At 36.2% G+C, this 13,415-nt stretch overlaps 1 protein-coding gene across 1 annotated transcript in view; it reads right to left on the reverse strand.

The window, feature by feature from the left end:
- Window positions 1-327: 327 nt before the first annotated feature.
- The window catches only part of LCA5 (lebercilin LCA5), a gene marked incomplete at its 3' end in the record, with an annotated part of 62,301 nt that continues 49,213 nt past the window's right edge, over window positions 328-13,415 (reverse strand). Inside the window, exons 4-7 of the mRNA XM_082669371.1 lie at window positions 12,473-12,569; window positions 11,620-11,762; window positions 8,941-9,073; window positions 328-1,190 (exon numbers count right to left, since the gene is read on the reverse strand). Of these exons, the coding sequence (XP_082525497.1) occupies window positions 328-1,190; window positions 8,941-9,073; window positions 11,620-11,762; window positions 12,473-12,569 (1,236 nt within the window). The remainder of the gene's footprint in view (window positions 1,191-8,940; window positions 9,074-11,619; window positions 11,763-12,472; window positions 12,570-13,415) is intronic.

Here is a 13,415-nt window from a genome sequence, read left to right on the forward strand (position 1 = left end):
ATAAATAAATAGGGATAAAATAGAAAATGAATACGTACGCCAATGGAGTAAAACTCCCCACTGAGCTGATTCAGAGGTAAAACCTATTTGTAAAAAGAAAGTAAGATGCATCTCTATTTTCGGTTTCAGTCAAAAGAGCATGCTTCATTCTTGGCAAACTAGCTATGCGGTGTGATATGATCTACTTTTTATTTCCGCTGTATTTATACTTTAAAAACTATTGCTTAATAAGGACGTCTTAATATTTATTAAAAACTCTGTTTATAATAAATACTGTATTAAAACATTTTAATATTTACAATTGGAAAAAATATATACTCTAGTCAGTCATCTCAGTGCTACTTCTTCAATTTCATCTTCTACAGAATCACCTTTTACTGCTGGTTTATTGTTTGCATGTTTTAATTGGTGTCTATTTGGATTAAAACTTCTTCCTTCGCTGAAGAAAAAGTCATTGTCATCATCATATTCCCTACCCCTGCTGCTTTTATCCCCAGGGAGAAAATTTAGAGGGTCAAAGTCTCCATTGGTGGCAGCCAGAGAATGTGGGTCACTGCTTTTAGAGGAAATGCTGCTGCCACCACTGGCACCAAATAGCTGTTCCATCAGATTAGCTTTTTTCTCTTTTCTTGTAATTAAATCGCCACTGTCTTTACTAAATTTCTCTATATTGTTTCTTTGGAAATCCAAAAGGCTACTCTTGTGGCTAACTGGACTCGACTTGCCTAACGTTTTCGCAAATGAAGGCACATAGCTACCAAATGCAAGCCCATCTGGCGAGGCTGGTTTTCTGATACTGCCCGGATTCTGACCATCGCCTTTTGTACTGAAAAGCCTGATGTCTTGCAAATGATGCCCATTAAATAATCTCTCCGAGGATTCAAAGAATGTGTGTGTTTTGGGGTTTCTCTCTGGGGAGCGCAGTTTTGATTCCAAATCACGAAGCAATGGCAGAGAAGGATATTTTAGATTCCGAGAACCTTGGAGTTCTCTGCTGATTTCATTCAGTTTAGCAAGTAGCATTTCTCTCTTTAGCCTTTCTTCTTCCTCTTCTTCCAATTTGTCAGTATTTTGAATTTGGTACGTTTCCATTCGGTATCTTCCAGTTTCCAACACTGGCTTTTCTTCTCTCTCCAACAAAGATGATGTCTTTTCCTTTTGCTTTTTAGCAAGTTCTTCTCTTTCCCGCTCTGTATAAAATCAAATTTTAAAAATGGGATTTTACAGTAGTCAGTATTTTCAAATAAGAAAACTCAACTCTCATCTTTTACAAAACAATAGCTTTATCTAATTTGTGTATGATCAGTACATTGAGGGTGGACACCATAAATTTCATTTTTATACTTGATATTTAGGGTTTCAAAAAATAATATATACTTAACATATATTTAAGATTCACAATTATAGAAAAAATTTTGTTCTTCAAGTTAGGGGTGAGAAAGAAGGTTCTCTGCCTATTTTTTATACCTAATAGTGTGCTGTACACTGAATGGAGGATGGTGGGATGGGTGGAGCAAAAACTTTTAAATTTAAAAATAAATTGAACCTTTGGATGTCATACCCAGAGAGGGACACAACATCACTTATGTAGTGTTCTGACAGAAGATGCAATAACCTGAATTTAATTAACAGAAAACTTCAGATAAACCCCAAACAAGAAACATTTTATTAAAAAAAGGGGTCGGTGTTCATGAAAAATGTTAATCTCACAAAATATTTTTAAAAGGCTGAGAAGCTGTTTTAGATGAAAGCAGATTGAAAAGATATGAGACCTGAATGCAATTCATGATCACATCCTAAAGGGAAGAAAATGCAGAGATGGCGAGGAAGATGGCAGACGAGTAAGACACGGAAATCACCTTCCTTCCCACAAATACATCAGAAATACATCTACACGTGGAACAACTCCTACAGAACACCTACTGAACGCTGGCAGAAGACCCCAGACCTCCCAAAAGACTCGACTGGTGATTGGTGTCTGAAGCAGGAGGGAGGGCAGTCGCAAAGGACCGAGCCCTGGACCCGTGGAATCTGATGCCATCTCCAGCCATGTGGATGAAAGGCTCTTGGTGCTGCAGCCAGGAATCAGTGCTGTGCCTCTGAGGTGGGAGAGCCAACTTCAGGACACTGGTCCACAAGAGACCTCCCAGCTCCACATAATATCAAACAGCGAAAATCTCCCAGAGATCTCCATCTCAACACCGACACCCAGCTTCACTCAACGACCAGCAAGCTACAGTGCTGGACACCCTATGCTAAACAACTAGCAGAAGAGGAACACAACCCCACCCATTAGCAGAGAGGCTGCCTAAAATCATAATAAGTCCCCAGACACCCCAAAACACATCACCAGACGTGGACCTGCCCACCAGAGAGACAAGATCCAGCCTCATCCACCAGAACACAGGCACTAGTCCCCTCCACCAGGAAGCCTACACAACACACTAAACCAACCTTAGCCACTGGGGACAGACACCAAAAACAACGGGAACTACGAACCTGCAGCCTGCAAAAAGGAGACCCCAAACACAGTAAGATAAGTAAAATGAGAAGACAGAAAATCACACTGCAGCTGAAGGAGCAAGATAAAAACCCACCAGACCTAACAAATGAAGAGGAAATAGGCAGTCTACCTGAAAAAGAATTCAGAATTATAGTAAAGATGATTCAAAATCTTGGAAATAGAATAGAGAAAATGCAAGAAACATTTAACAAGGACCTAGAAGAACTAAAGATGAAACAAACAACGATGAACAACACAATAAATTAAATGAAAAATACTCAAGATGGGATCAATAGCAGAATAACTGAGGCAGAAGAACGGATAAGTGACCTGGAAGATAAAATAGTGGAAATAACTACTGCAGAGCAGAATAAAGAAAAAAGAATGAAAACAATGAGGACAGTCTCAGAGACCTCTGGGACAACATCAAATGCACCAACGTTTGAATTATAGGGGATCCAGAAGAAGAAGAGAAAAAGAAAGGGACTGAGAAAATATTTGAAGAGATGACAGTTGAAAACTTCCCTAATATGGGAAAGGAAATAGTTAATCAAGTCCAGGAAGCACAGAGAGTCCCATACAGGATAAATCCAAGGAGAAATACGCCAAGACACATATTAATCAAACTGTCAAAAATTAAATACAAAGAAAGCATATTAAAAGCAGCAAGGGAAAAACAACAAATAACACACAAGGGAATCCCCATAAGGTTAACAGCTGATCTTTCAGCAGAAACTCTGCAAACCAGAAGGGACTGGCAGGACATATTTAAAGTGATGAAGGAGAAACCTGCAACCAAGATTACTCTACCCAGCAAGGATCTCATTCAGATTTGATGGAGAAATTAAAACCTTTACAGACAAGCAAAAGCTGAGAGAGTTCAGCACCACCAAACCAGCTTTAAAATAACTGCTAAAGGAACTTCTCTAGACAAGAAACACAAGAGAAGGAAAAGACCTACAATAACAAACCCAAAACAATTAGGAAAATGGGAATAGGAACATACATATCGATAATTACCTTAAATGTAAATGGCCTAAATGCTCCCACCAAAAGACACAGACTGGCTGAATGGATACAAAAACAAGACCCTTATATATGCTGTCTACAAGAGACCCACTTCAGACCTAGATACACATACAGACTGAAAGTGAGGGGATGGAAAAAGATATGCCATGCAAATGGAAACCAAAAGAAAGCTGGAGTAGCAGTTCTAATATCAGACAAAATAGACTTTAAAATAAAGACTATTAGAAGAGACAAAGAAGGACACTACATAATGATCAAGGGATCGATCCAAGAAGAAGATATAACAATTCTAAATATTTATGCACCCAACATAGGAGCACCTCAATACATAAGGCAAATACTAACAGCCATAAAAGGGGAAATCGACAGTAACACATTCATAGTAGGGGACTTGAACACCCCACTTTCACCAAAGAAAGAACAGATCATCCAAAATGAAAATAAATAAGGAAACACAAGCTTTAAATGATACATTAAACAAGATGGGCTTAATTGATATTTACAGGACACTCCATCCAAAAACAACAGAATACACATTTTTCTCAAGTGCCCATGGAACATTCTCCAGGATAGATCATATCTTGGGTCACAAATCAAGCCTTGGAATATTTAAGAAAATTGAAATTGTATCAAGTATCTTTGCCGACCACAACGCTATGAGACTAGATATCAATTACAGGAAAAGATCTGTAAAAAATACAAACACACGGAGGCTAAACAATATACTACTTAATAACCAAGTGATCACTGAAGAAATCAAAGAGGAAATCAAAAAATACCTAGAAACAAATGACAATGGAGACACGACGACCCAAAACCTATGGGATGCAGCAAAAGCAGTTCTAAAAGGGAAGTTTATAGCAATAGAAGCCCAACTTAAGAAACAGGAAACATCTCGAATAAACAACCTAACCTTGCACCTAAAGCAATTAGAGAAAGAAGAACAAAAAACCCCCAAAGTTAGCAGAAGGAAAGAAATCATAAAAATCAGATTAGAAATAAATGAAAAAGAAATGAAGGAAACAATAGCAAAGATCAATAAAACTAAAAGCTGGTTCTTTGACAAGATAAACAAAATTGCTAAACCATTAGCCAGACTCATCAAGAAAATAGGGAGAAGACTCAAATCAATAGAATTAGAAATGAAAAAGGAGAAGTAACAACTGACACTGCAGAAATACAAAAGATCATGAGAGATTACTACAAGCAACTCTATGCCAATAAAATGGACAACCTGGAAGAAATGGACAAATTCTTAGAAATGCACAACCTGCCAAGACTGAATCAGGAAGAAATAGAAAATATGAACAGACCAATCACAAGCAATGAAATTGAAACTGTGATTAAAAATCTTCCAACAAACGAAAGTCCAGGACCAGATGGCTTCACAGGCGAATTCTATCAAACATTTAGAGAAGAGCTAACACCTATCCTTCTCAAACTCTTCCAAAATATAGCAGAGGGAGGAACACTCCCAAATTCCTTCTACGAGGCCACCATCACCTTGATACCAAAACCAGACAAGGATGTCACAAAGAAAGAAAACTACAGGCCAATATCACTGATGAACATAGATGCAAAAATCCTCAACAAAATACTAGCAAACAGAATCCAACAGCACATTAAAAGGATCATACACCATGATCAAGTGGGGTTTATTCCAGAAATGCAAGGATTCTTCAATATACGCAAATCAATGTGATACACTACATTAACAAATTGAAGGAGAAAAACCATATGATCATCTCAATAGATGCAGAGAAAGCTTTCGACAAAATTCAACACCCATTTATGATAAAAACCCTGCAGAAAGTAGGCATAGAGGGAACTTTCCTCAACATAATAAAGGCCATATATAACAAACCCACAGCGAACATCATCCTCAATGGTGAAAAACTGAAAGCATTTCCACTAAGATCAGGAACAAGACAAGGTTGCCCACTCTCACCACTCTTATTCAACATAGTTTTGGAAGTTTTAGCCACAGCAATCAGAGAGGAAAAGGAAATAAAAGGAATCCAAATCGGAAAAGAAGAAGTAAAGCTGTCACTGTTAGCAGATGACATGATCCTATACATAGAGAATCCTAAAGATGCTACAAGAAAACTACTAGAGCTAATCAATGAATTTGGTAAAGTAGCAGGATACAAAATTAATGCACAGAAATCTCTGGCATTCCTATACACTAATGATGAAAAATCTGAAAGTGAAATCAAGAAAACACTCCCATTTACCATTGCAACAAAAAGAATAAAATATCTAGGGATAAACCTACCTAAGGAGACAAAAGACCTGTATGCAGAAAATTATAAGACTGATGAAAGAAATTAAAGATGATACAAATAGATGGAGAGATATACCATGTTCTTGGATTGGAAGAATCAACATTGTGAAAATGACTCTACTACCCAAAGCAATCTACAGATTCAATGCAATCCCTATCAAACTACCACTGGCATTTTTCACAGAACTAGAACAAAAAATTTCACAATTTCTATGGAAACACAAAAGACCCCGAATAGCCAAAGCAATCTTGAGAACGAAAAACAGAGCTGGAGCAATCAGGCTCCCTGACTTCAGACTATACTACAAAGCTACAGGAATCAAGACAGTATGGAACTGGCACAGAAACAGAAATATAGATCAATGGAACAGGATAGAAAGTCCAGAGATAAACCCACGCACATATGGTCACCTTATCTTTGATAAAGGAGGCAGGAATGTACAGTGGAGAAAGGACAGCCTCTTCAATAAGTGGTGCTGGGAAAACTGGACAGGTACATGTCAAAGTATGAGATTAGATCACTCCCTAACACCATACACAAAAATAAGCTCAAAATGGATTAAAGACCTAAATGTAAGGCCAGAAACTATCAAACTCTTAGAGGAAAACATAGGCAGAACACTCTATGACATAAATCACAGCAAGGTCCTTTTTGACCCACCTCCTAGAGAAATGGAAATAAAAACAAAAATAAACAAATGGGACCTAATGAAACTTCAAAGCTTTTGCACAGCAAAGGAAACCATAAACAAGACCAAAAGACAACCCTCAGAATGGGAGAAAATATTTGCAAATGAAGCAACTGACAAAGGATTAATTTCCAAAATTTACAAGCAGCTCATGCAGCTCAATAACAAAAAAACAAACAACCCAATCCAAAAATGGGCAGAAGACGTAAGTAGACATTTCTCCAAAGAAGATATACAGACTGCCAACAAACACATGAAAGAATGCTCAACATCATTAATCATTAGAGAAATTCAAATCAAAACTACAATGAGATATCATCTCACACCAGTCAGAATGGCCATCATCAAAAAATCTAGAAACAATAAATGCTGGAGAGGGTGTGGAGAAAAGGGAACACTCTTGCACTGCTGGTGGGAATGTGAATTGGTACAGCCACTATGGAGAACACTATGGAGGTTCCTTAAAAAGCTACAAATAGAACTACCATATGACCCAGCAATCCCACTACTGGGCATATACCCTGAGAAAACCAAAATTCAAAAAGAGTCATGTACCAAAATGTTCATTGCAGCTCTATTTACAATAGCCCGGAGATGGCGACAACCTAAGTGCCCATCATCAGATGAGTAGATAAAGAAGATGTGGCACATACATACAATGGAATATTACTCAGCCATAAAAAGAAACGAAATTGAGCTATTTGTAATGAGGTGGATAGACCTAGAGTCTGTCATACAGAGTGAAGTAAGTTAGAAAGAGAAAGACAAATACCGTATGCTAACACATATATATGGAATTTAAGAGGAAAAAAAATGTCATGAAGAGCCTAGGGGTAAGACAGGAATAAAGACACAGACCTACTGGAGAACGGACTTGAGGACATGGGGAGGGGGAAGGGGAAGCTGGGATGAAGTGAGAGAGTGGCATGGACATATATACACTACCAAATGTAAAATAGATAGCTAGTGGGAAGCAGCCGCATAGCACAGGGAGATCAGCTCAGTGCTTTGTGACCGCCTGGAGGGGTGGGATAGGGAGAGAGATGCAAGAGGGAAGAGATATGGGAACATATGTATATGTATAACTGATTCACTTTGTTATAAAGCAGAAACTAAGACACCATTGTAAAGCAATTATACCCCAATAAAGATGTTAAAAAAAAAAAGGGAAGAAAATGCTATAAAGGACAATACTGTGTCAACTGACAAAACAGTACTGTGGACTGCAGATTGAAGAAATGTGTTGTATCAAAGTTAAATTTCCTGAAGTTAAACTATACTGGAATGATAGAAGAGAATGTCCTTATTTGGAGAAATACATATGATAGTATTTTAGGATATGGCCATGAAGTATACAACTTACTCTTACGTGGTTCTCTGGCTATTATTGCCACTTTACTATAATTTTGAAAGGATTTCTAAAAGAAAAAACTAAAAATATTAAACATGTAAGAACACTATGCATTTGGTAACTTTATAAATGGCACATATTCTCACTGATAATCAGATCATTCCACACAGACTCCAGGAAAAAAAAAATCAGTCAAAAATGACTAAGAAGAGACAGTCTTCTGCTACTTTATTCCTTTTCCTGGTTCCTAGACAGAACTGACCATAATACCTATTTTCTACTCTATAGTTTAATATGTTGCAAGCGTGTCTTCCTTTGTGGTTTAGCCAACATTGATATAAATGTGGCTTCTATTTCAACTGTTAGATTGTTTTAAATACACACACAAAAATATACATACTCTAAGCAATAATTAGGTCATGATTTTTTGTTAACTTTAAGGGAAAAACAGTATTTCTCTGTAAGCAGCTAATACATAATTAATAAAATACATGCAAAGGATTAGAGTCTGGGATCCTTCTCGCTTATACCTTTAAGACATTTTATCCAAATGGAAATGAATTTATTCCTGAACTTCATTTCCAGTATCTGAAACTATGTGAATTGGTTCACTAAACTTCCACATTAATGGTTGAATATGTTAAAGATTTATTTTATATATTAAAACTGAAGAAAAATTATAGGAATATATTCAAGGCCTCACAATTCATTGATTTTAATGTTTGGGCTGGTCTACAGACTAGACAGGCTCAAGGTCAAGCCAATAAACAGGGTTGTCTTTCAGTTATCTCTTCATCAGGCTTTAGTTATACATAAAGAATTTTTTTCCCCTTTCAAATGAATTCTACTTTATCTGAATTTTCTGAAGGTAACTTGTTTCTATCCCCTAATCCCAAATAGCAACTGACTTACAGTCTTCATTCTTTTTCTTTCCTTAGTAACTTCATTCAAAGGTTTGTGACTGCTTGATAGACTCCCCCCACCACTGCATCAACCTTTTCTTGTTCTGTATAACCAATTCACTGTTCAGCTGGAAGATATTAGGGGATATTAACCCTTTCTTTTCCAAGGCATGCTGACTTACCATCCTCCAGCTTCTCAGCCTCCTGTTTCACAGCATGGAGTCCTTGATCTTTAACAAATTTGTCTTCTCTTTCCACAATTGGGTTTAGAATCCCTGCTTCTTCATGATCACCTCTCTCTTGAGATTCCAGATGCTATTATACATTTTTTTTAAAATGCAAGTTCACATGCAGGAAAAGGGGGAAAAAGCAATTTAAATATCATAGATTTATCTCCCATTAAGCACAATCCCAACTGTTAGAAATTAAAGCAAATTTTCCATTTCTAAAGCAGCAAGCTACAAGTTACCACCTTTGAAAGATTTTCAAAAGCACACAAGATTATTTCTTACTTTAGTTAAAATTTTTAAAGAGGCATTTGGAAAACATATCAGAACCAATATAATGGAAGCAAAGCCAATGCCCTACATAAAATTCTTAAGAGACAAGTATCAGAAGTATCCTTACTGGGCTTCCTTGGTGGCACAGTGGTTAAGAATCCACCAGCCAATGCAGGGGACACAGGTTCGAGCCCTGGTCTGGGAGGATCTCACATGCCACAGAGCAACTAGGCCTGTGCGCCACAGCTACTGAGCCTGCACTCTAGAACCCACGAGCCACAACTACTGAAGCCCACGCACCTAGAGCCCATGCTCTGCAACAAGAGAAGACACCGCAATGAGAAGCCTGTGACCGCAACAAAGAGTAGCCCCCACTCGCTGCAAGTAGAGAAAGCCTGCATGCAGCAACGAAGACCCAACACAGCCAAAAATAAATAAAATAAATGTTTATTAAAAAAAAAAGAGGTATCCTTACTTTGCATATTTCACAACAAAATCTGATGAATTCAGTTAACCAATAAAGGCTATTCATCAACTATTAAAGGCCAAGTGTTATGGTGCTGAGCTGTAACACCGACAGTGACAATGGCATAGAATCTTTCAAGTTTATACTATGCCCAAGGTCTCCAATTAATAAATCTTATAATATTTAAATCAAATAAAAATGTAAACTTAAAATTTATTGTTTCTTATGGTCCCTTTCACGTGTGTGTGTGATTTTTCTTAATAAAAGTAAAATTTATTACTAGTGGATTTGTAGAGAATTGTCTCCTAGTATCCATTTTCCCCTTCTTCCTTTTTGTTACAGAATCCCTTAAGTTTTAGCAGAGCACAGGGTTGCCTAACTGGAGACCACATTTGCTAGCCTCCCCTGCAGCTAGACAGGACCAATGGAATGTGAGTGGACGTATGTATGCAACTTCTGATCACATTTATAAAAACAAAAGCTGCTTGCCCTCCACTTCCTCATTCCTCCTTCTCCCAGGTATGATAAGACAATTGCAACCACACAGATGTGGTTACACGCTTCATGAGAAAAACAATGAGATAGAGAATGGCTACCATGGAACAAAGGTGTCTACCTATCCTGGGGACTACCCACTGACCTTCAGTTTATTACAAGAGAAAGAATCTTATCTCTTGCTTGAGCCACTGTATTCTGGGTCTCTTTTCCAATAGCAACAGCCTATACTTTTACTAACAGAGCTCCCATTTGCTGGGACCCCTCAAAGTGACAGGATTAGTCTTAAGGGCTTTATAAACTTCGTGATTAGTTATTACCACAACCCTGAAGGGTAACCCACCCTTGTTTTATAGATTAGGAAACTGAGGCTCCAACAAGTCACACAAGTCACTAAAATGTTAGAACTGTAATTTAATTAAAACGCAGTGCTAACTCCAGGGCTATATCCTCTTTCACTATATCAGGTTGCTGCTTCTGCTGAATCGTATAAAGGGCAAATTTTTTAACCCTTCTAAAATTAAGAATTACTTTGCTATTCCACAATTTGCCATTTCAAAAAAAAAAAATTAACATGATCTAGTCTCAAGGATTTGTAAATATAGGAAGAAACACACTTAGCAGATACAGCTAACTTATCTAAATTGTAAAACAAAAACAAAATAAAGGAAAAAAACAAAACAAGAGTACACACAGGAATCAATTCAGTCCACACACAGGTGATCTCAGGATCCCTGGGATACTTACAAGTAGTATCAAAAATACAGCATTATATGAAATATGCAGGATCCCTCATATATTGTTTTCTTTAGAGTTTCAACTGTAAACACTAAAGATAAAACCCTATTAGAGAAAAGGACCTTCCAGTACTCAGTATGAGTCCTTTTAAATGAAGATGCAACACAGACCTCCTGAATTCCACTCTAATTTGAATGATATAAAGTCAGATTCCACTGCAATTACTTTGCTCGACATTCAGCTAAACTATAAAATTCTCTTACATAGGAAGCCAAAAAAATTAAATGTAGTCAAATTCTAACAAATCATTTGAAAGCTACTATAACTTGCTATTAAACGTAAAAGCCAGAAGGATTTTTAGAGACTATCTGGTAAGAGACATAAAAGGTAAGAAACTTAGATAATTTTTTCTTCTTCCTCCAACCTAGAGAGTACAATTGACATTTCTGAAGCATCTGAAAGATGCAGTGTTAACTAAGAGTCAATCCAAAGGAGTTTAATAAAATGCACAGATGTTATCTCTCTCCCTGTAAAAGGCTAGTTGCGTATTTATACAGCTATGGCACTAGCTTCATTGCTGAAATTTTAAAATGTTTGATATTGTGCATTTAGGAATAACTTCAAACCTAGAGTTTCGTACCTAATCATATTGCTAAACTCACCAAAGAAAGACGTTCAGGTTCTTTCCATTTGTTTTCATAACACATAACTGTTTGTGGTGTTATAGGATATTCCTCCAGCTCGAAGTCTTCACTGGTTTGTACTTCTTTTGTACACTGGTTTGTAAAATCACTCTGGCATGCAGCTACCATGAAAATTATAAAAGAATTTTTCTAATCGTATTGAACAGTGCTAAGATATATGGAATTCAATTGGTATATGTTCACCCTCTAAATGAGAAAATGCATGTTTCTCAGCTCCATGACTACTCACTATTACTGTTTTTATTTCTAGGATTTACTGGCAATTTTGTCATTTGAGGACAACTCTGAGGGATAAATCTATTAAACTTTTACAAAGTTTATGTTTTTAACTTTTTGCAAACCAGAGAAGAAGGAAATTATACTTTTGTTTTTTGAAAAAGTAAGAATATGCATAAAAATAGCAAAGTATTTATGAGTGAAATGAAATGACAGCTGGGATTTGCTTTAAAGTACTCCAGAAAAAAAGTAGAAAAAATAGGTGAAATAAAATTAGTAAAATGTATAACTGTTAAAGGTGGTGATACCTAAATAAAGGTTTATCATACTATAATCTCCTGTTTAGGGTATGCTTATAGTTTTTCATAAAAGTTTAGAAAAATAAGTTATAATTAGAAAAAACATTTCAATTATGTAAAACATAACTGTAATGACCTCAAGGGAAAAAACTGAGAAAGTGAAAGGATTTCTGAAAAGTACCTATAAGGAAATCTATTTCAATAAAGTTCTTTCCCTTCATCTTCCTTCTACTTCAAAATTAATTTATTTTATTATTAATAACTACAATATTTTTCAACAATAATAACTACTATACCATTTTTTTTTGATGTAATTTCTTTTTCTTTCTTTGGAGAAGACTTTGGCAGACGATTAGAATATATGTTTTTTAAGTCCAGTTCTCTCTCCTTTTCCTGAAAACAAACCCAACACAATTAAGAATGTAGAGTCTCAGTTTAAAATAAAAAAAAAATCCTCATCTTTTCAACTGGTATTTTCCTCACCAAATTGGAATATACCTAAGTTCAGCTTCCCTTTGTAACTACCAATTATAGAAAGGAATGTCTTTAGGACATTTAGGTTACGGTAGAGCAGTGATTCTCCATTGAAAGTCCAATATGCACTAGCAGTCATGAAAATCAGAATAAGGCCAAATTCATTTTCTACCCACTCCTACATGATATAGTAATGTCTTCAACTGACTTCCAGGCTTAGCCACACAAAGAATTTAATTAGCATCTCTCAAATGTGGGTTCCAAATTAATGGCGAGTTAAAAATTAGACCATTTTTTAAAACACAAGTGTTCTTCACCATTTTGTGGCTATGGCTTTCTCTGAGAATTTGATTAACAAAATGAAAATTCTATGCAAGATAATGCATAAACACTTAATGTTGCACAAAATTTCAACCCATCAATGACCTCTGGATAGAATTAAGAAACACCTACTTTAACAGAATTAATTAATTCTAATGCTTCTTCTAAACACTGTGAAAAGGAAGGGCATTATTTGGAACAACTTTAAAAATAATCAATCATGGGGTTATCTGAGGAAGAACACTGAACTATTCAACCATGCAACACAGAAAAACTCTAGTTCCCATAACTTTCTTGCAGGATTTTATAACTTTTTTCAGTTATATCATTCCTATTAGTGTATCTAATGTCTCATTTTAACAAATATTTTCTTTATAAGTGCCAAAGAAAATATTAGAATTTTGTAAATGATATTGTACCAAAGTTCCAAATATAAATGATAAC

Source organism: Grampus griseus (assembly GCF_964374135.1).
Source record: "Grampus griseus genome assembly, chromosome: 13".
Classification (NCBI taxonomy): domain Eukaryota; kingdom Metazoa; phylum Chordata; class Mammalia; order Artiodactyla; family Delphinidae; genus Grampus; species Grampus griseus.